Source organism: Mustela erminea, chromosome X (assembly GCF_009829155.1).
Source record: "Mustela erminea isolate mMusErm1 chromosome X, mMusErm1.Pri, whole genome shotgun sequence".
Lineage (NCBI taxonomy): Eukaryota > Metazoa > Chordata > Mammalia > Carnivora > Mustelidae > Mustela > Mustela erminea.
Window position 1 is genome coordinate 93,065,095 of NC_045635.1, and position 26,694 is coordinate 93,091,788.

A 26,694-nucleotide genomic window follows, 5' to 3' on the forward strand; every position below is an offset into this window, starting at 1 on the left:
AACCTTACGCATTGGGAACCATAAGAATACAAATTAGAGTGTTTGCAGCCATGAGAATATCACGTATAATTCTAATCTGTACATACACACAAATACAATACCAGTAGTTGGGCATTTGCATGCACAGGATAGTGTATATATGTATGATTTGCAAATGTATAAAGTATGTTTGTTTATCTTGAAATTTAATTATGAAAAAGCCAGTTGGCAGCAGGGTACTTGTGTGACACCTTGCTTTCTCTAAAACTTGGTTACTGTATCTCAGTTCAGGCTTCTAAGGATTTACATCTGAATTATTTGAGTTTTCAAAAATGACTTCACTTAGCCACTTTACCTAGAAAGAATTGATATACTTCTATTAAAAATAAAACTTAAAGGTAGAATAAAAAGCCCCCATTTTTACTTTTCATTCTGCTGTGCTTCAAAATAACTATTAAGTTTGAGTGGGTATCCTATATCATTCTCTTTGCATTTTTTTTAAATGTAGATGGGCTCATACTAAATATATTGTTCCTTGTTCTTTTCACTTATCCTCATCAGTACTACAGATCTACCTCATTTTTTCCATAGGTTAATGCCATACATCCCACCTACTTACCTATAAGTATATATCAGAGAACTATTATTTTATGTTGAGATACTACCAGGAACATAAAATCCATCATGTCTAGTTTTACCTCTTACACTCAAAGTGGAACTTCTCGCCACATGAATAAATTGCATCATTATCTCTGGGTTTTTTTTCCTCCTTGTTTATTCAGTTCTAGTTAGCTGGATTCCTTTACTCCTTAACAACTGTCTCTAGTTATTAACCTTTCTTAGTTGGAGTTTCAAGTTTTTCTAGTCTGAGGTACAAAGGGCTTCTCTGCTCAAAATCTTGTGTACTGTTCTTTCGGAATAATAAACTCTTAAAGGCAAATAACCCTTGGGGCATGTGAAACTTCATAACCTAAACTTTAGTGTGTGTTACTTTAGCTTCACGCTTGCCTTCAGTACTCTGAAATGAATTATACTGATGGAGTTGGAATTGTGATTTCCAAAAAAAATCTGGGGAAGAATAACAGACCCCAGATAGAGAACTTTATTATTAGAAGGAGTTAGCCCAGAGTAGGTAGGAAGGCAGCAAACAGGGTGCTTTTAGTTTTCTGCCTAAGAAGCTTGGTGGCAACGTCGTCCCATAGAACACAGAGAATCATCTTTGGTACCTTAGGTTCCTAGGACCAGAGGTAGCTTCAAAATAAAATAGACTTAGTTGCTAGGTATTAATCCTTTACACAAGATGAATTTTTGAACAACAATTTTAAAAGTTTTGGGTGCTATTCAAACACATTTCATTATATAGAGCTTACAAGCATTTTTACTAAAATAAATTTGGTTAGTAAGCATGGCTTTGCATTATTGTTTAGGAAAACTAGAGATTAAAGATCAAAGAAATTAACTCATTTTGTAGCCATCTTAGTGCCTTGAATCATTAAGGAAGTCTCTCTAGCAGTATTGCTCCTACATGGTGTATTCATATATTGCTACTTGGTACGGGGGATAACGTTTTGAATAAACTAAGTCTCTCCCCCTATAGTCTGAGTTTAGAATATTTGGGTATTTGACCTAATTTCTCCAGCCGTTTTTTGAAGGTAAGCTGGTCTTTTGACTTGATTTACTCAGTTTGTAAAAGTTTTCCATTTTTTGTTAATTTATAGATCAGTATTTGGTATATTAGTGGGAATGTGTTTAGGCTCACATTGTTTCCTTTGTAGTGATTTTAATCTTGGCATTTAAAAGTCAGTTTTAAGAAAATCCGATTGAGTTCTAGCTTGCACTTATCTGTATTTAAATTTTAAAGATCACTTTGCCTCAGCTTTATTGAGATACAATTGATACATTATGTTAAGTGAAATGAGTCAGAGACAAGTACTGTATGATAACACTTAATCTGTGGAATCTAAAAACATGTTTTTAAAAACAGTTAATCAGTTTCTGGTTAGCAGTTTAATTCCGAGTATTTCATGGTTGTAAGATGTAACATTCACTTTATTATTCTGTGTCTTTTTCTTTTCTTCAGATTCTACTCTGCTATTCAAGTAATGGCCATTATGATTCAGTATACTCAAAACAATTTCAGTCAAGTGCAGCTGTTTGTCAGGGTATGTGAAGGCTTTGTAAATGCTTAGCTGTATTTCAGATGGTTTTTGTTTTTCTGCCCATCTCTAAATTGAGGGACCCATCATAAACAGCTCTTTTAAGACTTTGTTGGCACCTATTGAAATTGTATACTGGTTTATGGCTATTTTCACATTGTTAAAAAGAGATATTACTTTGACAATTGGAGTTTTGGCTATTTTTTTCCTTTAGCTGTATTGTATGAAATTCTCTATAAAGATGTGTTTGTTGTGGATGAAGAAGAGTTGAAGACTGCAGTTGAATTGTTTCGAAGTGGTTCCAAAAAGAACAGAAACAATGCTCTGACTGGCAGTGAAGATGTCAATATTGACTACAAGAGTTCAACTCAGGATAGGTAATACAGGGAAAGGGGGTGTCAATTACATGACCACATTTAATGTTTCTGTGCATCACCATTCGAAAGTAGAAGGGACTTGACAAGCTTATGACTTACACTATGCACACATATGTATCTAGATAAACATTTTTTGATGGGGGAAGAGAAACTTTATCAAGAAGACATGTTGTATTTTGAGATGTTCAGGCTTTGGAGGTTTGATCCAAGTCAGAATCAGTTTTTTTAATTGCTGGAAGTGATTTTAGAACTACCTAACCCCATGATTCTCAAACTTCAGTTCTATACAAAGGTATACTTCATAGTGCTTATTAGAAAGGCAGATTCTTAGGCTAACTTTCACAAAATTTGAGGGGCTTCAAATCACAGTGGGGCTTAGGAATCTGCTGTAAGAAAAAAACAAGTACACCCCAAGTGTTCTGATGTAGGTAGGCTGTGGACCATACTTTAAGAAAAAACTGATTCTAAACTAGTACCATCATTTTTGTGGTAACTGAGGTTCACAGTGGTTACTTGACACACACACATCCAACTAAGAGAAAAGAATCTCTCAGGTTAAGGGAAGTCTTAGGAGTTTTCAAAGTGTCTGCCTTTGGTACTCACTAGGAAGGTAGTTTGTGGCCTCTGAGGAAATTGCTGTTAACAGATTTGGTCAAAAATTTTGTGTTAGAGATAATAAAGTAGGTGTTGTCTTATATTTCTTCTTGATTCCTACTTCTGTCTAGGAAATTAGATAGGCTTGGGGCCAGTCAGATGTCACCTTGTCTTTTTTGGTCTTGCTTGCAATTTTATTCCTTGGATGTTTGTGGCTTGCACTTTTTTTGGTAGAGGAGAGGTTTTTAAAACTTACTTGGGAATCCAGGGGTAGAAGTTGCTTCATTCTTCACTGATGACTTGTCCTAAGGACTTTAGGGTTTATGGAAACTATAGTAGTAAAAAGGTGAGATGTATTAGTTACTGAATTGCTACGTGACTGTGTTACCATAGATTTTGCAATTTAACACACTTATCTCAAAATTGTATGGGTTAGGAATCTGGACATAGTTTAATTGGGTCTTCTGCTTAGTATATCAACAGAACTTCAGTGAAGTTATTGGCCAGGATTGAGTTCGTATTTTGAGTTTTGACTGAAGAAGGATCCATTTTTCTGCTCACATAGTTCTTGGCAGCATTTAGTTCTTTGCAGCTATAGGACTGAGAATTTATTATTATTATTTTTTTTTTGTGGCTGTCAGCCAGAGGTAACTAACCCTCAGCTCCTTGCCACATGGGCTTAGCGAACATGATAGTTTGCTTCTTTATAGTCAGCAAGAGAGAGGCCAGCAGTACAGGCACTACATTATTAGGCTCTATAATAACATATAGCCTATCTATTGGTTAGAAGCAAACTTGAGTTAGGGGAATCATACATTGATGTGCACTCCAGGAGGTAAGAATCATAAGGACCATCTTAGGAGATGGAGGTATGAAATATAGGAGATAATCTGCTAAGTATATTGTAGCACATACTTAGAAAAAGGAAGCATAAATGTAACTGTTCGGGTAAAAAAGTATTTGCCCATTTTTAGACCTGAGCTACGTGACCACTAGGTGGTGATGTAGTCATTAGACTTAAAATTTAACTACTGCGTTTATATAAAGCTCTTTTTTAATAAATCTTTTCAATTAGGACTGAAGAGCTGGGTGCCTGCTGCAACGCTGAAAATATCCCAGAGGGGTACAATCAAGGAACAGAAGAAGCAAAGGTTTGAGATTTTCTAGGGCAAAGAATTATCATAGTCTTGGCTTGTAGCATCATAACTTAAACAAATTAAGGTCATGTGGTCCATTCTAGTTGTATGGTGTGAGGGAGGAGTTCAGGTTTGCCTTTGTGGAAGTTTTAATTTGAAAATGTAAAATGGGTGCTTAATGTTCTCTGAATTTTTATTCTTAATGGAATTAGCAGGCAAACTCTGAACACTTGAGAATTTTCAGAAACTTCTGTTTTTCAAGTTAAAGTCAAGTAAAGTTACAAATCCAGTAGATACTTAGTTTGTAATCAGTCTTCTGATGCTAAGGTTTCTATTTGCCATTAAAGAATATGCTTGTCCTATTCAAAGAAAATAAGTGATAATCCTGTTTAGAAAAACAAGAAAAATGTTTACTATCTTCATAGGCCTAAATTCAAGCAGACCTTTAGGTTGAGGCTTGCTAAATAAATACTATTACAGTACTTTTTATGTATGCCTCAGTTGCTGGTAATTTGGGAAGAGTAACAGTATTGGAATGGTGAAATTCTAGGAAAGCAGAAGAACAAGGTAATTTTCTTTGGAAGTTGTAGTAGATTCTGACCAAAATGAAAGGAAAATTTCAGATTTTTGCAGATGATTTTAAGATAGAGAAACACTTGCAGCTCTGTATTGTATATATCAAGATGAGATTTATTGAATAGCCTGATTTAATCTTTAATTGGTCTGTGTTGCACTGATTTATATGAGCTGTATCCTGAGTTGCTGGCTGCTTTAGACAGTATTTCCCTTCCTCCATCTAAAACCTTGTAGATTATTTGCGTACTGCTTCTTTAATCTCTTGATTTTTAAGATACACGATAAAACTTAACGGCACTTAGTTTTTTAATAAAAAAGGAGGCATATGTATGTAGTTCAAAAAAGAACTTTCTTTTTTCGTAGAAGAAACATTAAAGTTAAGGATGGTGAATCTGTAGCATGATTATTTTTGTTTTAGTCTCCAGAAGGCCCATCAAAGATGCTCTTTCCCTATAAGGTGCTCAAAGCCCTGGATCCAGAAATCTATCGTAATGTAGAATTTGATGTTTGGTTGGACAGCAGAAAAGGTAATGAAATACCGACAGTGTACCTTTTTGAATCCTGACAGATCCAGGGGAATAATTTTGTATATTGCTTCTGATGAGATGTTCTTAATGTACTATTATTAAAAAAAAGTTGCCTGGTACTTTTTAGCTTACTTGATACATTATTTTATTTTTTTAACAGATTTTATTTGAGAGAGAGAACATGAGCGGGGTGGGGGGCAGGGGCAGAGGGAGACAGAGAAGCAGGCTCCCTGCTGAGAGCAGGGAGGGGAGCCATATTCCGGGTTGGATCTCAGGACCCTGAAATCATGACCTGATCCAAAGGCAGCTGCTTAACTGAGCCACCTAGGCACCCCATATATCCTCATGATTTTAAATCTAAAAGAGGAAAGAAATAGGTTTAGAAGTGGGAAGCGATCTTTCAGAATCTGGTGTTTATCCATGACTTTCAGTTTTGTAAAGACTGTGTGGAAATAACTTTTAGATAACTTTAAGAGTACCTGAAACTTGTAACTGCAAATAATCTTATCTTAAATTTAAAATGTTAAGACTCTCCTCATTGATAAATGAATAGGTCAGGTGTCTGCAAACTGTGGCCCACAGACTAAAGCTAGCCTGTTATCTGTTTTTGTATGAGCCTGTGAGCTAAAAATGGTTTTATATTTTTAAATGGCAGAAAAAATGTAGAACAGTGTATTGTGACATGTGAAAATTATATGAAATTCAAATTTACTGTTCATAAATAGATATATGGCGCAGTTGAGTAGTTGTGACAGGGTCCATATGGCCCACAAAGGTTGAAATACTTACTGTCTTGCTCCTTACAGAGAAAGTTTGCCAACTTTTGAAATAGGTAATTGTTATCTCCTTCTAAGAGAAGTTGATGAAATTAGCCCTTAAAGCTCTCTTTTCAAGATAGCCTTTAATTTTTCATACTCAACTTCTTGAACCTTGTTGAACTTAGGTATAGTTAACAATCTAACAATCTATAATGAGGTTAAGACCCTGTGGAACACAATAAGTTGTTAAAAATAACAGTTTGCTTTGAAGTAGCTGTGTAGTGTTTTTTTTCTTTTTTCTTTTTAATTGAGGTGTGTTACTTCAAATTGTATCTTACTGGTGTTTGACCAACTAAGATTATAGCCTCCCAGTTTCTATCTGTGTTTTATAGCAGAAAACTATTTTGGGTAGGTCTCCTTAAATTGACTACAGAAATGTCCTTATCAAGTGTAAGAGAATGACCCTTTAGGAACCCCCCTGACCCCAATTTTACGTTATAGTAGTGGCATTTTCAAAAACACTGGTAAAAGTAAATTAGAAAACTAAATGATTTAAATGGGAAAGGAACCAGTTCGGATGAGCTTTAATCTTCATTTTCTTTTAATAGAACTTCAAAAGTCTGATTACATGGAGTATGCTGGGAGACATTACTATCTGGGAGACAAGTGTCAGGTTAGTTTGTCTTTTAAAAACTCAGTAATTTGTTTTCTAAGGTTGTGGTTTTAGTCATTAATATAAGTTTAATAAAGCTCATTTACATAATGCTAAAAAAATTTTAATGTTTGTTTTAAATTTTAATTACCTCTGTGAGAAGATGTAAGGGTCTTTAAAAAAAAAGATGTAAAAATCTTCTAGTATGTGCCACCTCTTAAATCAGACTGGGTGACAGTGTTGATTATCAACCACTTTAATAAGTAGATACTGAATTCCTTTAGGGGAGAAGTTGTATTTTTGTTTAGTAAAAGACATATCTGCCAATAGATTCAAGATTAGATGTATTTTTACTGTCTCCTACCTTCTTTCAGGTTCGCTTGGAATCAGGTGGAAGATACTACAATGCTCATATTCAGGAAGTTGGAAATGAGAATAATTCTGTAACAGTCTTCATTGAGGAATTGGCAGAAAAGTAAGAATACAATAGTTTGTTAAATTACTAAAATCTTTGGCTCTTGATGCCTTTTTGTAGTATTAAATTGAGAATTACCAGGATGCTAGTAAGAAATCCAGTTACATCTGGTACCAGCTTAAGATGACTTACCTCAAATGTTAAAAGCACATGCTGAAGTATGAAATCTCAGTACACCCATACATGAAAAGTTTTCAAATCCCTAGGCCCTAGCCAACTTACTAGAGATATTAAATAGAACAGAATTCTCGTATAAAACTGTTCATACTAATTGGAAAGCTAGCATGCTAACAGCCTCTGCCTATACCAAGATAAACTAATCTAGTCATTCTCAAACTTTAACATCCCCCAGAATTATCTGGAGAGCTTGTTAAAACAGATTGATGAGTTCTATCCCCAGGGTTTCTGATTTCAGTATGTCTGTGGTAGGGCCTAAGAATTTGAACTTCTGACAAGTTTCGAGGTGATACTGATGCTGTTGGTCCACTTGAAGAACCATTAAACTTTGTTATGCTGCCCTTATAACCAAAAAAATCTCAGTAGCTTAAAATAATAAAGTTCGTTTTTGCTCCTCTAGCATTTCATAGTGCATAAACAAAGGGGAGACCCAGGCCAACAAAGGCTTTATCTAGACACAGTTTTCCATGATCATAGGGAAGAAATGAACATGACTAACCATTTGCTGGTTCTTAAAGCATCTGCTTATGTTTCATTGGCCAAGGTGCATTACATAGCTGAGCCTGAAGTCAATGGGGTAGGAAAATATAATCCTCTTCTAAGGAAAGGCAATAAATATTTGTAGACTAGTCTGTCACAGTATTTTCTCTGGAACATGGTATGTGCTACAAGTGGCTTTGAAATTGTTAAAACTACTCTTAAGTTTTCTTGAATAGCTAGTGTCAACAAGTTTAAGTAGAATACACTTGAAAATGAAGCGGGATGGGTGAGGGTTTGTATATCCAGTGAGAATTAAGTCTGCGTTGCAGTGGCTTTATGGTGGTATCTTTAACTTAAAGGCACATGGTTCCGCTGGCTAACTTAAAACCAGTTACTCAAGTCACACCTGTTCCTGCCTGGAATGCTATGCCCAGTCGGAAAGGAAGAGGTTACCAGAAAGTTTCCGGGGGCTATGTCCCAGAAATGGGTTTGTATGCTGGAGGTTTTTATTATATCCTTCTTCTTGTACTTACATTATATCTTCAAAAAGAAAAAAAAAAGACAACATAGATAAATCTTGTTCTCAGTTAGAGTTTCTCAACTTAGGCATCACTGACATTTTGGGATGGATAGTAACTTTGTTGTGGGGAGCTGTCCTGTGCATTTTGTGCATTGTAGGTTGATTAGCATCCCTGGCCTCTATTCACTAATTGCCAGTAGCATCCTTCCCGCAGTTGCAACAACCAGAAATGTCTCTAGACATTGCCAAAGGTGCCTCAAGGTGAGGGGGGTTGGATTTTAGACTCTAAAACTGCAAGCGAAAAGATTTCTCCAAGAACTAGGAATACACCTCACTGAAGCAACCAGTAACATCATTAGGCATAATTTCTTGGAAAATAAGTAATGTAGGTGACTAAATGACTATGTTTTGATGATCAGAGCCCCCTGTATTAAAGATAGTGCGGAGATGTCCGTTGATATGGAAATTACCTGCTGGTTTTGCCCTTCCAAGTGGAAGATCTAGTAGTACATCCTTAAAGAATACAGAAATTTGGTTTGTTCTCTTAAAAAAAAAAAAGATCTGGGCATTTGGGGGAGGGGAGGACTGGATCTTTTGCTTTGGTTATGAAGCTTATTTGGCTACTTCTTTGTTTCTCTGGAAGCTGTGTCAGAGATGGACATGAAACAACGGAAGAAGATGTTCAAAAAAGTTAGAGGAAAAGAGGTTTATATGACAATGGCTTACAGCAGGGGAGACGCCCTCCTCCCACCCAGGCTTCAGCACAGTATGCATTATGGGCATGACCCTCCAATGCACTACCCACAGACAGCTGGCAGTATTATGTCTAATGAACATTTTCATCCTCAGCATGCGTCTCAGAGACAAGGTCGGGGATATGGGATGCCCAGGTAAGGCTTAACTGACTTTCAAGATAATGTACATCTCTGTTTGTGAATAATTCCTAGAGAGAATTACAGTACAATTTAGAAATATCTTAGCAGGTTAGCTCCCTTTTGTAATGTCTGCATAGAGTATGGAACTAATGTATACTTAAATTTTTGTCAAATGAATTTATTGGGAGATTTGTATTCTCACTGTCTAAGGAAATATGGAATGGTTGGAGACATGCAGACATGCTAGGGCTATCAAGTTGAGTGCCATGTATATGGTTCTGTATCCATACATAATGGATAGGCCTAATGCCAGTAGTGAGGAGAGCATAGCTCTTTCTATTAGGACATTTCTAGAAAGGTGTGTTAATTCTATTTAAGTATAAGAATTGATGACTTGGGACGCCTGGGTGGCTCGGTTGGTTGGACGACTGCCTTCGGCTCAGGTCATGATCCCGGAGTCCCGGGATCGAGTCCCACATCAGGCTCCCGGCTCCATGGGGAGTCTGCTTCTCCCTCTGACCTTCTTCTCGCTCATGCTCTCTCTCCCTGTCTCTCTCTCAAATAAATAAATAAATAATCTTAAAAAAAAAAAAGAATATTAAAAAAAAAAAGAATTGATGACTTAAGCACTAGTGAATAAAGAGTTTTGTTTTCCTTTCCCTTCATTCTTAGGGATTCATCTCGCTTTATAAACAGGCATAACATGGAGGGCCCTAAAGTTGGTTTTTACCCTGGCCCAGGTAAAAGATGTTGCCAGAGCTATGATAACTTCTCTTACAGATCTCGGTAAGTGAATTTTAAGTGTTGAAAATCATAAAATGGGTGAATTTGGTAATGATCTCAGGGTCTTGGGATCAAGCCCTGCATCAGGCTCTCTGCTCCGGGAGCCTGCTTCCCCGTCTCTGTCTGCCTGCCTCTCTGCCTACTTGTGATCTCTATGTCAAATAAATAAAATCTTTTGAAAAAAAGTGTTAACATTGAGATGTTTGAACTGTTACTTAGAAATTACAAATAAGTTACCACCAAATTTTATCATTTTTCTCCTTTTCTCTGAACTACTTGATACTTAAGTTCCTTCCGACGTAGTCACCGCCAGATGCATTGTATGAATAAGGAGTGCCAGTATAGCTTTGCCCCAGAGAGTGGACAGATGCCCAGGGGCTTGGAAGAAACCATTACCTTTTATGAAGTTGAAGAAGGGGATGAAACTGCTTATCCACCGTTACCTGTAAGTAGGTAAAATTCTATTCAAAAGCTGTTTGCTTTCTCTTTTTCTTTAAAGTAAAGGCAGTGTGAATAAATTTTAGCTTTTTGACAAACCACCAAATCAAGCACTTCTGGAAGACATGAATTTTTATCTTAGGAGCTTTTAACGATGGAAGAGGAGAACTTTTTTAAAGCTATTTCTAGAGAAAATGGGTAGAGGTAGACCAATAATCTTGCCTTACATAGTATGAACTAATATTTTCTGTTTATCATTTTCTCACATTTTTTTATTCTAAAGTACATTAAGATATATTTTAGCTTTTTTCCCCTGAACTGCATGTATATGTGTGTATGTTTGGTACAGAATCATGGAGGGCCCACTACAATGGTTCCTGCTGCTTCAAGATACTGTGTTGCAAGGCGAGGACATAGCTCCAGCAAACAGACTTTGAATTCAGAGGAGGGCAGTGGCCAGACTGACAGTGGTGAGTCAGTTACAGTTAAATGTTTCTTTAAAAGATGATTCTTGTGGAATTAGTACATCAGGGCTGTGAAGTAAGATTTAAAGTTTTGGTTTGAGGGGGTCTCATAGTGTTCTGGTAGCTCATTTTGAATGAGTTATCAGTTCTTGTTTCAGAGCTTTCTAGGTGTTTGAAGATATTTCTTCAAGATGTTTGAAGTTTCTCAGGACAGACTTCTATTTCTATAGGCCACCACATTGTCACAGCTTACTTCCTGCTCTCTGCATAGGTCTTCTAGTGAGTTTGATTTGTTGAGATTTTAGTATGGAAAATACCTATTCCTTATTAGAAGACACTACTTGTGTTATGGTGAGGACCATTTGTTTATGGAACTATTTTGGACTTTTCCGTGACTAGCTGCTATTTTATGAGACTGCTATAAGATAATTTCATTGTCCAAAGAAGTCTACCCAAGAAAGATGTCCAAAGAAGACTTAGGACGTTACTCTTTATTGTATCCTATTGGTCATCCACTGGACTAAATAACTATATTATAATTTAATATTTTGCATCCTTCTAAGGAGTCCTTGTTTATATATGAGGAAATTATATATGAGGAATCCTTGTTCATATATGAGGAAATTGAGGCTCAAAGGGCAAATGACATGGTCAAAGTCATACCCTTTGGTAAGTGGCAGAGATTTAACTTTTTTGTAACAGCTTTTTTTATATATAATCCACATAATGGTATAATTAACCTGTTTAAAAAGGGTACTGTACAGTGATTTTAATATAGTCAGAGTTGCATGACTCTCACCACAATCAATTTTAGAACATTTTTATCACCCCAAAAGGCAACTCTGTACTCAGTAGTAGCCACTCTCCATCCCTCCCCCCAACCCTAGGCAACCACAAGTCTGTTTTCTACCTTAATGGATTTGCCTATTGTAGACATTTCATTTAAGTGGAATCATGCAATATATGGTCCTTTGTGATTGGCAGAGATCAGTTTTGAATTTGGTTTGCCTGTGTGTATGTCCTTAACAATTGCTATACTGCCCCTCACCATGGGGTGTGCTTATTTTTACCATTTTACTGTAAAATGATGTATGAGTGACAGACAGTTCTACTGAAGCAATTCTGGAGGAATTGGGTAGATTAAGGAGGTATGAGGCAGTCTCACTGGCTTGATGTAACAATCAGGTTCTTTATTTTCTTGTGATGTTTTTCTTTCTACATATGTAGAAGAAAATAGGTATTTTTAGGAATTTACTGAAGACAAAACATCCAGCACAAGAAAGATCTGTGAAGACTTCGTCCCCATGCATGTGCATGCATGTGCTCAAGGATGTGTATTCTCCGCTCTTTTACTCAGCATGACCCTTTTGTCTTTTCCCTTTAGCTTGGTGGGTACCTTCAGATGTACTGCTCACCTGTAGTGCCGTATTCAAAGTAACCAAATCTTTGTTCTCACCTTAAATCCTGCTGTCTGGAGTGGTTGCATGTATGTGTTTGATAAGTGACATGTGTAAGAATCAAATCCAGTTTTGACCTGTGGGGTTTATTTGGTGGAAAGCTGTCCAGTCGATGATTAACTTTCTCTACATTTCAGTGGTATAGTAGTATTAGATAAAAATACTTTAGACCACTGAGCTCTCCTGAGAACAAACCAATTTTAAAATATGTTATTTACTTAAAACAGGCTGAGAAATGGATGAGGCAGGATATACTCCTTTAATGTCCACCTAAGCATAATATGGGTTATACTCAATTACTTTATAGACACCATTTACTAAATATCAAGCACCATACTTTGTTCTTTTCACCCCCCCCCAATGATCTTGGTATTATTATCCCTAATTTATAGGGCAGAAATTGAGGCACAAAGATAAATAACCCACTTAAAGTGGTGTAAATTAATCAGGATTCAAATGTAGACATCCGTAACTCCAGAACCTGTGAATTTAATCACCATACTCTACTGCTTGACTGGAAAAATTGGATACAGCTGGTTTTTCACTTCTGCCTGAACTCTTAAGAGCTGAGGGAATTTTCAGAGGAGAAATTTGTCCTGTTCACAGTCAGTATCTGGCTTCAATATCTGTTAATCACTAGTATGAAAGTTCAGATCACTTGTTTCAAGGACGTATACATTTTAGTTCTGAATATATATCCATAAAACTTGAGAAAAAGCAAGTGCTGGCCATCTGGCTCTGCTGAGCTAAAAAGCCCTACATAAACACTTCTTCTGTCTTTTTTTTATAGGGAGATATCATGAAGAATATATTTATCCTTCAGGTCAGTGAGATCTAGATATAATCTGACATTCATCATTGTTTATACAATTTTAAATTATAAAATAATGCTCATTTTTTACTTCACTTTGGCTATATTCCCTAGAACCAGACTATGAAACTTCAGGTGTTTATAGCACAACTGAATCTACAGCAAACTTGGTAGGTATTTAATAAAAATGGCAAGCACTTATATCTCCTACTGTGTACTAGGGCACTGTTCTAAGAGTGATATATATAAATGTATTTAAATTAGAATAATCTTATGAGGTAGTTAGGGCTTCATTCCCATTTTGTAGATGAATAAATTAAGACCCTGAAATTAATCTATTTAATGATACTCCTAATGTGTTGATAGAAGAGGAAATTCAGACATTGGCAGCGATCATTTTTAAGAGGATTTTATTATGATATTTTGGTAAGGATGGGCTATAAGTCATTGCTTCATATAACAAAAGTTTGTTTCTTGGTTATGCTTTGTGTCCAGTGGAGGTCTACAGGAGGGCTCTGCTCAGGGACTCAGGCTGATAGAAGCTCCATTCATGGTTGCCAAGGGAGGAACCAAAAGGTAGTGAATGGCGCCCTGGCTCTTAGAGCTTCTACCTGGAGATAACACCTGTCACTTTCTTTTTCATTAGCCAGAGTATGTTCCACTGAAGTATCTAACTTCTGTTGCCTGAAAGTCAAAAAGTTGGACATATTTTAACAGCACTAAGGACCATGACATTGAACTCAGACTCCCTCCCAGAAGCAAAATACTTGCTTCCACCTCAAGGGAGGCAATCCAAAAATCTCATTCAGTGTAATTAAACTTAAAGGCCAAAGTTTCTGGGAAATGTGTAGTACTCTGTGCATTGGGTCCAGATGTGGCTCACTAAAACCAAAGACACAGAGTTGTTTAACCACTAGATACCCAGTTTATAATTGTGGAGCAGGGACTGAAAAATGGCAGTAAAAATACCCATTCAGAAAGGGGTGGGGGAATGGGAGAAAAAGTTAATGGCCGTAGCAATCCTGACATCATGGACAGCCACTGTGGGGTCCCCCAGCCTAGGCATGGGTATTGTTCTCTGGAGGGGCTCTCTGATTCATTGTTTTCTGGGGCTGTTAGTTGCTGCAATCCCTTCTTTCCTTGGTCATATTTGAAGCAGGCATTGGGGAAAAATCCTTCTTGGCAGCTGAGCAGCTTTCTCAGCCTGCTTCTTACTTTGAGAAAATTGGGGGCCCAGAGGTCATTTTATCTCACTTGGATGGTTTTAGTTCTGCTCATAGTTTCTTTGGCTGCGTGATTAATTTATTCTGCTTCTCTGTATGATTCCTCTTAGTTTCATATGCCAATAGCCATACTGACAATTTTTTCTTTATAGATAAACTACTTAGATTTGCTATAATTTGCCTTCTTATCCCTGTGTCTCTATTTGATTACAAGTACCTTGAGCTTATTAGGGATGGAGGAGCCATACTTTTGGTGGAGGCTTTTCCATGAGACATTTTTTCCAGTTGGAAGGATTCAGTGGGTGTTGCATTCTTAGTTGGAGTTTTGCTTTGAAATATCTTCATGCAATCAGATTTTAACAACTTGGTTTTTGCTTCAAAGCCAAGTTTTAACTGCTCTTCATTGTTCAAAGTACTTACTCATTTTATATTTTACAGCTTTGGTTGAAGCAGCTGTGTCTTCAACCTTGTAAGTCCCTATATTTCAAGGATTCTCTATTCCCTTTCGTTCTTGCCTACAAACTCCTTTTCTATACACATCTTGTCTTAAAAAATGTTGCTAAACTCTGCCAACAGTAATCAAAACACAAAATTAACATTGTTTTCCAAACCTTCCCTAAGAAACACAAATCATTATCTCCTTTTCAAGTTAGGTTTTTGTTAGAGTAGCATCCCACTTCTAATTACCAAATTACTGTTCCAGTCAAGCTGTTATGCTGCAGTAACACCCGTCCCCCCAGCCTTAGCTGCTTAACACAGGACAGTTGTTCTTGCTCATGTTCTGTGTCTGATGTAGGTTGGTAGCAGGTTTTTATTCATCATAGTTACTCGGGGCATCCAGGCCGATGGACATGTGTACTTTCAGCCACTTTTCAGGAACAGAGATAGGGTGATTGAACACTGGCTTTTAATATTTCTGCTCATACTGACCAAGTAAGTCACATGCCCACACCTAACTTTAGTTGGGGCCAGGAAGAACAAGTTACCATGTACCCAGGAGAACTGGAATATTTGTAAAAGCTTGAATAACAATCCTCTGTTCTCTAATTACGTTAATCTTAATCTTACATACTAAATTTTCATTTTCACTGTTTGGGCAGTACATCTTAGGAATGAAAACTATGATACATTACTCTCTTCCCCTTATTTCTCCTTCCCTTTCCTAACCCCTTCTAGAAGAATAGTTTTTCTTCTCACTGTGCCATTAGTATTCTCATGTCATATGCTTCTTACGCTATTTCTTGAAATAGCCACCCCAGTGGGAAAAAAACAAGTAAAAATCTCACCATTAAGGATGACAAGAATAGATATTTAATTCCTTCTTTCTTTTTTTGATACTTAATTTCTTTCTATCCCTTTAATTTCATTTGTCACATGTTCCTTTTTGTTTTGAACTTAACTTTATCATACATCCCCACTGGCTTCCAGTCTCTTCAGGATGTGCTCCACTCCCCACTCCCTAGTCACCAAGTCTATAGCAAGTTTCTAAGTAATTTTTTCTTCACAGCATGCTGTGGGGAAAGGACCATGCAGGACTTATAGATGTTTAGGCACAGAGCCTCCTAAAAAAAAAACCCACAAATATTTATTGCTGTTCATTTCTCTGCTCAACTCTCAACTAAATCTTTCTGTAGAATTGTTCAGCATTCACATTGGGCCCTCTGAATCAAAGCCAAAGTTTACTTTTTAGCAGGTGCTTTGGTTGTACTTGAAAACTGACTTTAGAAAAGTGCAATCCATGGTAAGTTGGGTTCATCATCCATATGATTCCTCTTGCTTTCTGTGATCACTTCCCTTGATTCCCTCTGTGCTCTTATCATTGCTAAACCAATTTCTGCTGCTAGGTGTTTTGTTTTTGTTGTCATGACAATTTGTCAAGAATAATTGACCCTTTAAATAAGTTTTTTCTTTAATTTAAAAAAAATTATTTATTTGACAGAGAAAAAGAGATCACAAGTAGGCAGAGAGAGAGGGGGAAGCAGGCTCCCCGCTGAGCAGAGAGCCCGATGTGGGGCTCGATCCCAGGACCCTGAGATCATGACCCAAGCCGAAGGCAGAGGCTCAACCCACTGAGGGGGTTGAGGCGCCCTATAACTGCACCTTTTAAAATCATTTATACTTTCACAAAGACCTTGAGCCAGAAGGGCATAGTGTTCAGATTATACTTCATCCTGTTTAGATAGGATATATCTGAATAACCAGATATTCACCCTTGTCCCAAGCTACATTTTTAGATGGAATGCTTTTGTTTAGTAAAACTGTTGTTGGTCCTACTGATTTTGAAGCTTTTAAGGCAAGAAAGGCCACTGAAAAAGTGTTCAAATTATATCCTCCACTACATTTTAGTATCTACATTGGACTAGAATTGGATATGATCAGGTTCTCTGTGGATGGGAAATAGCATAGTCACCTAAATCAGGCACTGGGGTGATACCTTTTGGAACAGTATCTCAGTAGTTGCTTCCAAATCTGAGTACTTTCAGGACAGATCACTTTTCACTTAATTCTAGAAGATGTTGAAACAAAGCATGTTTCTTGATTTATCTTTATTTAACTGTACTTCTGTATTCATTAAAGTCTCTTCAGGACAGAAGACCATGTTCTATGTCTCCTCAGGACACAGTTACCTCATACAGCTACCCCCAGAAGGTAATCTTAATAGTGTTACCAAGCAATCAAATGGGGGGGGCTGATTTTTTTTCTTTTTATTGTCCTTGTCCTTCATCATATTTAAGTATTATTGTGCTTTGTGGTGCCTGGCACAGTGATTAGTAAAATTCAACAAATTGATTATCTACTGTGTTCCAGACACTGGTCTGTGTGCTGGTGTTTGATTACTGATAGTCCTTCTGTTCTGAACCTCTTATGTAACGAGTGAATTAAAATAAATTACTGGTCAAGTCTCTTTCATTTACTGAAACTGAAATGTAAAAAATAGGGAGCTAGTGTCAGAAAAGTTGCTGAAACCATGGAAGTGAATAAGATAATCCTGGGAAAGGAGGAGATTGAGAAGGGCATCCAGAACAGATCCTGTAGATCACCAAATTTTAGCAAAGGGTTAGAGAAGGAATAGTTAAGGAGAGAGGAAAAGTAGGAGAATGTATTACTGTGGGAACCTCAGGAAGAACATGTTTCAAGGGGTAGTCAAGTATCAGTTGCTACCAAGAGGTCAAGCACCATAAGGACTAGCAAGAGAGTTTTGGGAATTGTTGCCATGAAGACCACTGGTGACTGAATGCAGTTTCTGAGGACTGGAATGGGTAGCAGCCACACAGCAGTGGGTGGTAAGAAAATGGAGATTGCATTGAGAACAGCATGTTCAATAAGTGTCTGCTACTATGTAGTGAACATCTCTCTGTGCCCAGTGCTGTATTGGGTGCTATGGCCCCATGAGAAAAACAAATTGCAGTCCCTTGAAGTTTACACATAAAAAAGCAAAGCATCTTTTCTGTTAAAAAAAAAGTGTGTGTTAGTGTAGGGAAATGTATACACATGTAGAAACAAACATACAAATCTCTGGATAATATGTAGGAAATCCAGAGGTTACCTGTTTGGGGAGAGGGGAGAGGAACTAGGCAGAGGGAAGAGATATGGATTGGAAGGAAACATTTCATTGTATACAGTTTTATACTTGATCTTTGAATCATATTAATGTGTTATTTTTTCAGAAAAATACATTTAAAAATTAAGATCTTGAAGTTAATTGTAGTCTTTGAAGGAAATAACCTTATATAGGTTTTACATAAAGATTGATTTCTCAGTGTTCTAGTTATCTAAATACTGTATCTTGAAACTTAGGTTCAGATAAGAAACAGTGTTTGAGAAATAACTAAACTTTCCTAAATTTTTCTTCTGCACTTACAGGTGATGGTAAATTCTTCAGCAGTTGCAGCCTCCTGTGCCAATAATGTTCCAGCTTCAGTTTTACCTAACTGTGCAGTGGCTAATCAAGCTAGTAGTACCACTTCAGTTTCTTCACAGAATGTTATGCAGCCTCTATTTGTATCTCCACCTATGCAGGGCAGGCCAGGTAGGTTATTAGTGGTTGCTTAGTTTGGGAAAACTCCTGTTCATGAACATGCACATGCAACAATTCTAGTGATTAGATAGGGTTACTTTAATTTGTAGTATTAAATTTGTTTTAACCTACTTAATAAAGTATGTTCTGTATTTAAGGAATCCATGAGATTTAAGAGCCAGGGTTTCTAATTTTTTTCTTGCAAATTTGGCTTTGAGATGATTTTGTAGCTATTGTTTTGCTACCCTACTGAAAATTTAGAGGACTTTACTAGTTAAACTGAGTTAAGTTTATTATACAGGGATTAAAGTTGAGGTGTTTCACGCTTCACGGAAGTAATTCCTGAAAAGTTTGCTGTGAAATACATTGCCATGTACATCTTCCCATGAATGTTGTAAGAAAGAATATGGCTCTAGAATTTAAGAAACTTAGGTTAGAATTTTGGTTTTACAACTCACTACCTCTGTAATTTTGGACAAGTTACTGAGCCTTTCTCACTTACGAGCTTGGGGTTACTGGTAGTACCAATTTATGAAGTGGTCATGAAATTCCAGTGAATTAACATAATTTAGAATTCTCAGAATTCTGGAAAGCTGATGGCAACAACAGCATAGCTATTTAATCTGAGTCCTCAAATAAAAATAGAAATAGCAAATCCAAAACCTATGGGCAACATTTACAATGAACTAGGTGACAAGGTATCCCCACAAACTCCAAAACTTAAGCAGGGAGGGACAAATCACCAGTCACAAGACCTGCATGCTATCAGGGTCTGTGTGGGAGCAAGAAGACGGAAGCATCGGGGAGGTTGTCTGAAGGACCTGAGAACAGAAGAACCCCAAAAGCTAATAAGAATTCACTGGAAAGTGGGGTGGCCAGTTTGGAAGGAGCAGCTAAGCCTGGGAGGGGATTTGACCTCGCCAGTACTAGGTGAGTGTTTGGGGGACATGGTAAAGGGACTTGAAGGGCTTAGAGCAATCTGGCCCCTAAGAACCCTCAAAAGTTACCTGCCAGGGCTCCCTGATAGGATAGAGACACTGCCGGGAGTGGAATCAGAATTGACTGGAATTGGGAAAAGGATCTGTCCAGACCAAAGCAGAGGAGAATAGAACCATGGAATCCCAGAAAGCAGCCATGTTTTTGAACGCTACACAAAAACAAAATTACCCTGTATCTATCTCATTCTAAAGTTCATGAAAAATAATTTCACGTAACAAAGGAAAAGCACCAAAATGAAACCCTATACAAAGATATTTTAAGAACAAAAAAAGAATAATATCCCTATAGACCATAAAAGCATGTCAGAAATATGCCAGTGAAACAAACTAATAACTATTTCAGAATGAGCTAAAGATATAAATAATATAAAACATTAAAGAATAATTGGAATTAAAAATCTTAGAATAACAAGTCAGAATTAGAAAAACTCAAATGAAGTGACAGAACTCAGAAAAGCATTAAAAATGGCAGAAAGTGATTTCAGGTACTAAGACTAAACTATAAAGAATGTGACCAAATATATACAACAGATAATGCTTTAAAAGAAAGATGTAAGAAGGAGGGGGAATCTAAAACGAAGAAAAGGAAGATAAAGATTCAAAAGTGACTTGTTAAAGTTAGGCAAAGGAGATCAAACACTCATAGAAGTCTCTGAAGAAGAAAACCAAAGTAAGGAAAAAGAACAAATATTGAAAACTATAATTCAGAAAACTTTTCCTGCAATTGAAAAACTTTAAAATAAAACTATATATTGAAACAACAATCTGAATACCTGAGAATATTGACCCAGAACAGCCAACACCAAGATAATTCTAGTAAAATGATCAGACTTCAAAGAAAAAGAAGGTCCTTTGATTATCTAGATAAAAGAACGTATGGAGTATAAAACAAAATGATAATCATCAAACTTTGACAACAGTGCTTCATGCTAGAAGAAAATGAAATAACATTTAAAATACGGAATGTGTAAAAGATTTTATATCCAACCAAAACTGATTTTCAAGCCTAAATGGCAGTAAGAATTCAGAGAATATTACTTGCCTGAGCCCTTCCTGAAGAATCTACTAAAACTGTGCTGTCAAATAAGGTAATCACTAGCCACATGTGACAATTTAAGTTTTAATTAATTACAGTTAAATAAAATCTTCAGTTGCTCACTTGCACCAGCCACATGCTAGGTGCTTAAAGCCACATGTGGCCAGTGGCTAGTGTCTTGGACAGCACAGATACGGAATATTTCTTCTATCACGGAAAGTTGTATTAGATGGACATCAGTGTACCAGAGAATGAGTTGATTTTTAGATTACCAAAACAAAGACATCAACATAAGACCTAATGGTAAGTTTTAAGAGTTAAGACAATGAGGGTTAAGAGGTGGAGAATACACTGTATAATAGCGATAACCTTACGTTTGGACAATGTAGATATTGTATGGCTATTCTTTGAAATAGAGTTGAGAGACCATGTGCCAAGAATTTTTTTAATCATTTCAGTAATTACATGAGATTCTTTTATCTAGATAATCAGATTGTTATTCTGAGACTGTGTAATGTCGCCTAAAACAAATGAGTATGGGATATTCTAATTTTATCTCCTTGTGCCCTTGCAAACCAGGAGTCTAACTATGGAAGAAAGGTAATATGGATATAATAAGGCTAAAGAAAAGCTTTTATGGTCTCAAATTTGAATTGGAAGTATCAATATAACTTCCGGTGTTTTATCTTTAAATATATGTGTATGTTTCCCAGCTCTGTCCACTGAAAAGACCTAGAAACAATGAATATTCTTAGCACTCATTTTGTGGTCTTGAAATACATTTCTCATTTTAAAACCAAGCAGCTTTGTGGAGAAATGGCTGCTGATTCCAGGTCTGGGCAGGAAATGTTCAAGATGAGCCTATATCATTTTCTCATACCAGAGAGTGAAGAAGCTATTAGACTCCTGGGGCCATGTCAGAAGAACTCAGGAGCCATCTTGAAGAGGTTCCCATTGGCCAAAGATAGAGCAGTTTGAGTCTCAACAATGATAATTACAGCAGACTGGAACATATCAAATACATTGGATTTAAAAGTTCTTAATGATATTTGAAACAAGATGGGATTGGGAGGGAGACAAACCATAAGTGTCTTAATCTCACAAAACAAACTGAGGGTTGCTGGGGGGAGGGGGGTTGGGAGAAGGGGGGTGGGGTAATGGACATTGGGGAGGGTATGTGCTTTGGTGAGTGCTGTGAAGTGTGTAAACCTGGCGATTCACAGACCTGTACCCCTGGGGATAAAAATATGTTTATAAAAATTTTGAAAAATTGGTCACCTTAGGAGAAATAAGCCAGTTCATTATCCTAACTGGAAAATAAAGTGAAAGAATAAAGCCTTTGTCCTGCCTACCTTATATGAACTGTACCACTGGGTAACCAAACAGATGAAGGGAAGTTTCTGTATATTAGTGTTCTAATCAGTGAAGATAATTATTTTGCAGTCCTTACTGAATAGGTATTAAATAGCAGTTAGCTGTAAAGATTGCAGAAACATTATCTATAGAGGTGTTAAATCAGTCCTGAGTCTGATCAGTCTCCTGGATCTAGCTGCCTATTTGCAGGAAATAACAGAAGAACATACTGAAACACCGTGACTATATCATCAGGAAAATTAAAGACTGTGGGAAAATCAGTAGGTCAAAAGGCCCAGATTTTTCAAAAGAAAAACTGAAAGGAGATGACGGAGATGGAGAAAAGACCAATAGTAAAAGAGATTCAAGACGTCAACTTTTAAAAGCTACCTAGGGCTGCACATTTGGAGGTCAAAACTCTTAAAACCCCAAACGAGTGATTACTGTGAAAGTCAGGGTAATGGTTAAATTACGGTGGGAAGGAGGGTTGTAATTGGGATAGGACACAAACATGTTTTCTGGAGTGACTGGCAGAGTTTTATTTCTTGGCCTGGATAGTGTCCACCTTAAAACAGTTTCTTGTGATTTGCTCTCTGTATCTGATTCACTTATAATTTAAAAATTAAGTTCTTAGCCTAGTTCCTGGAATAAAAACATTCAATATATGTTCATTAATGAGCATAGAAAGTTTGCACTGAAAGTGTTATTGTAGACCCTGGTTTTACTACTTTGTGCTAATTGCAAGGAAAAGTATTACATGTCTGCTTTGGAGACTACTGAGCATAAGAAGAAATGACAGGTGAATCAAGCATTGGAGTACCTCATTTATGTAGTCCTTGAAAGCTTACCATTTAAATGCCAGGTTGTGTTCTGTGTAGATACTTCTAAAAATGTATTTTACTTCTTGTTCTTTGAGTCGCTTATCAACCTCAGCTGTAACTCTTCTAGGTCATGGCTGCTATTTAATCGGTCTTTAACATTCCTTTCACTCCTCTAGATGAAACAGCTCATGTTTCCCATTGTGTTATTCATGTGTCTCTCTGGCAGCCCCAACCCATCCTCCATTATGAAGTCACTTACTGCCAGGTGATTAGATGTGATGATTGCCTTTAATATGAATCTCCTCATAGGCATTAAATACTGTTAACTGAGCTTTGGTAACTGTTCCCAAGGCTTTTGTTAGGGCCAAGACTAGTGAAAATTTAAGAGTGCCAAAAAACCACAGTAATCAAGGTAAATAAAACTTTAATGTACTTTATTTTTTTTAGAACATGTATATACATAGGAGCCAGGTCAAGGAGTAGGGGGACAGAGGGAGAAGGAGAAAGAAAATTTTGAGCAGTCTCCATGCCCAACACAGAGACCAATGCGGGGCTTGATCTCACAACCCTGAGATCACCTGAGGGATATCAAGAGTTGGATGCTTGGGTTGCCTGGGTGGCTCTGTCCACTGTCTGCCTTTGGCTCAAGTCATGATCCTGAAGTCCTGGCACTGAGCCCCATAGTGGGCTCCCTGCTAAGCAGGGAGTCTGCATCTCCCTCTGCTCCTCCCCCTGCATGTGTGTGCAAGCTCTCTCTTTCTGAAATAAACAAATAAAGGTTAAGCACCTGGTTAACCAGGTGCCCCTAATGTAATTTTTTAAAAACCAAGAGTAATCCGCCCCCCAAAAATCCATGGTGAACAAAGGATCAAAATTTTAAATAAAGACAGGGTCTGTGGGCCAGGCTTAGGGTGAGTTGAGTGAGGAACTCTTTGGATCATGCAAGTGCAGGCTTGGATCCTGTCTTCATTTAGAACTTTGATATTTTACTCATAATGGATTTTTTGGAGGTTTTATTTTGGTGGCCCCTTGAATTTTGCACCTCACTGCATCTAAGTCCCCACCCAGCCCTTTGATCTGTAGAGAAGTCACACCTTACTTTGTATATTCATATGCTCTTCTGAAACGTCTTGAAACAGACTGTAGCTTCGTAAACAGGGGAAATAAGCATTTTGAATGTACTATGTTTGTTTCCATTAATATTTTAGGAAAGTTTGTATTGTTTTGGAGCTATCCCTTAAATTCTGTTAAACCCATAGAGCCCTGTTAAGTTTGTAAATGAGATGCTCATGTATGTCTAGAACATTTGGAAATTATAAAAGCTTTTTCTTTGGGGATGTACTATAATATGCATTTTCAGGGAAGGTGAGTTCAGATAAAATAATCTCCAAATTTCTTCTGCTCTGGATTCTCTCAGGCCCATGAGAACTTACTTAAGAGCTATCCATGTCTAGTAGTTGGTTTTTTATTTTTTTTAAAATGGTGTGATTTGAATGCTAGTTTAAAAGGAATATAAGTGGAGCTTTGTTGAAAAAGCCATTACTTTATAGAAAACAAATTTATAAAGCCTTCTGAATATTTGGAGATAAATTCTAAAAATTAAATGCCTCTTCTAAATCTGTGAAAGTAGAGATTTCTGCATACATGACAAAACTCCAAAAACAGTTGAGCATGTTTTAAAATTTTGCTGTTTAATTTAGATACAGTAAGAATCATTTTTTGGTGCCCATTTTTGAGACTGGACAAGGTGTAGAGTTGTTTATCCAAGTTTTAAATCACCCTAAGACATCCACTATCACTGTTAGCCTGAAACTGTATAAAGGCTATAGTAAGTATATTGTAAGTATTTATGTTGGTGAATAAAAACAAGGATTATTTCTAATACTTGACCTTAAATTCTCCTTGCTAAATTATCAGAATAACAAATTCAGCTTACATACACTGTTCCTGTACTAAACTTAAGTGTTCTACAACTCTGAACTTAAATCTTTATTGAACAATGAGACTAAGGTTTCTCTACTTCTCAGGGTTAAAATTATAGTGCAGGTAACACAATAAATTCAGTACTTAAATGTCTAAGTTGGCTAAAATGATTGAATTGAATGGTTGTATCATCAAATCTAACAAATTTATCTGGTATGTGTATAGGAGATACTTATTTTTACTATGTTGGAACTGTTTCATTTCCTTTATCTTCATAGAGGAAGAATGTATTCATATTTAAACATAATTATATTTGAATTTCTTACGTCAGAAATTGAAACTCCTGAATGAATATTGTTTTTGCTATAGTCACAGGTATAGAAAGTCAAAGGGACAAGATATTTAATCTAGCCTGTGTTAGATTCTGTGTGTCCTTAGAATTGGAACTGTCATGGTTTAGAATGCCCAATATTCCAGTGATACTATGAAGTAGAAACCTTCAAGGATTACTTAAATCTGTGATCTGTGTAACTTAGTCTTATTAGCTTCTACATATTGTGATTTGACTAAGGATGGCAGATGGCTGAAAACATCCTTAACTTTGTGTTAAGCTAAGTAAAAATTTTACTTTAATGGTATTTCATTTATATACTTGTTAGCTGATGTTTTTTTAAAGTCTTGATGGTCAAAAGTGCAACTTCCAGTTTTTTCCTTTTAATTTCAAGTAATTACTTTAACTCAAAATAACCTGTAATGAGCTCCCAGTTTCAACTGGCATGTCTAAGAATATGGGCAATTCACCTTCCTAATTTTTAAGTCAAACCATAAGAATTAGAATTGTTTGACCATATTGGGGACACAAAAGTAGAAGATGAACTACTGCTTATAAGGTGTTACAGTTGTGCATTTGCTACTTTGTTGTTTTCTTTTTTTTTTTTTTTTTTTAGTGATCGCTTCACCATCTTATCCATACCTTTCTGCTCCTATTCCTGCTGCTGCTGGTTCTTTACCACCTCCACCTCCTCCTCTTGAGGTGGGAGAGGCTTCAAACTTACCACCACCACCTCCACCTTATTCCTGTGATCCAAGTGGCAGTGATCTGCCTCAAGGTAAGGAGATTCTGAGACTTGTGTGAGGGTTATTTAGTCTGAAGTTTTTTTGTTTTTTTTTTTAGAGCATATCTCTTTCTCATTGTCTACTAGGGGTAGGGCCCAAATGGAAATTGAGCTGAGAGCATAATGCCAGGTAAATGACTAAAAAAAGAAGGAACTGAAAGCTGATAAAAACTTCTCCATAGTCAAGAAGTGGATGTTTTTTTGGATAGCTACTGGTCTGTCTGGAACATTTTCTCTTTGTTCTCTCAACTACTTTTTTTTTTTTTTTGAAAAGCAGGAATTGATACCAAAATTTCTCCATTTCTTAAATTCCTACCATAAGTGTATGAAATTGTTATAGCCTTTGATATTTAGGATTCCAAGTGAATTTTGAAGTTTAAGAAGTTTTGTTTTGTTTTGTTTTTTGAGGAATTGGGGGTCTGATTTGCTTCAGATTTTAATCGTGGTATATTTTAATTAAACTAAGAAGTAGCTTTCCATTGAAAGTTCTTTGTTACTCCTCAGTTTGGCAGTCTCTCTCAAGAGAATTGTAGTTGAAAGTTGTTTGTAGCTTGTTTATACTTCTTTGCTATAAAATTCTCTGATTTTTCTAGCTGCTTCTCTATTTTTACTTTTTAACTCCTGCATAGTAACCAAAATCTTTAATTCCATGCTGTTCTTTTTCTCTACCTTACAACTTCATTATCATCTTTATATACATGATTCATAAATCTATCTGGTCCTGGCCTCTGAAATTAGTTACTTACCCCTAGCTACTTTGTAGACATTTTCACTTGGCTTTTTTTCTTTCATTCAAACTCTGTCTTTAATGAAATTCCTCATCTTTTATCTCCCTTTCTTCTTTCCAGGCCGGGCAAAACACTGACTCCTTGGCTTTCTATTTTGTTAATACTGCTTCATTTCCGCTTGACCCTAATCCCTTCACTCTTCTCTCACTTACCTATCCCAGCCCAGGATCTACTCTGTGAGGAC

The 26,694-nt window shown here is 36.7% G+C and overlaps 1 protein-coding gene across 1 annotated transcript in view; it reads left to right on the top strand.

The window, feature by feature from the left end:
* Positions 1 to 26,694, top strand: part of ALG13 (ALG13 UDP-N-acetylglucosaminyltransferase subunit) — a 66,828-nt gene that overhangs the window by 29,750 nt on the left and 10,384 nt on the right. The window contains 17 exon segments of the mRNA XM_032329855.1: positions 2,060 to 2,141; positions 2,350 to 2,512; positions 4,182 to 4,257; positions 5,237 to 5,345; positions 6,712 to 6,776; positions 7,130 to 7,230; positions 8,247 to 8,374; positions 9,051 to 9,297; positions 9,955 to 10,068; positions 10,354 to 10,510; positions 10,853 to 10,973; positions 13,215 to 13,247; positions 13,350 to 13,405; positions 13,731 to 13,811; positions 17,036 to 17,107; positions 18,323 to 18,488; positions 25,555 to 25,716. Coding sequence (XP_032185746.1) covers positions 2,060 to 2,141; positions 2,350 to 2,512; positions 4,182 to 4,257; positions 5,237 to 5,345; positions 6,712 to 6,776; positions 7,130 to 7,230; positions 8,247 to 8,374; positions 9,051 to 9,297; positions 9,955 to 10,068; positions 10,354 to 10,510; positions 10,853 to 10,973; positions 13,215 to 13,247; positions 13,350 to 13,405; positions 13,731 to 13,811; positions 17,036 to 17,107; positions 18,323 to 18,488; positions 25,555 to 25,716 — 1,933 coding nt within the window.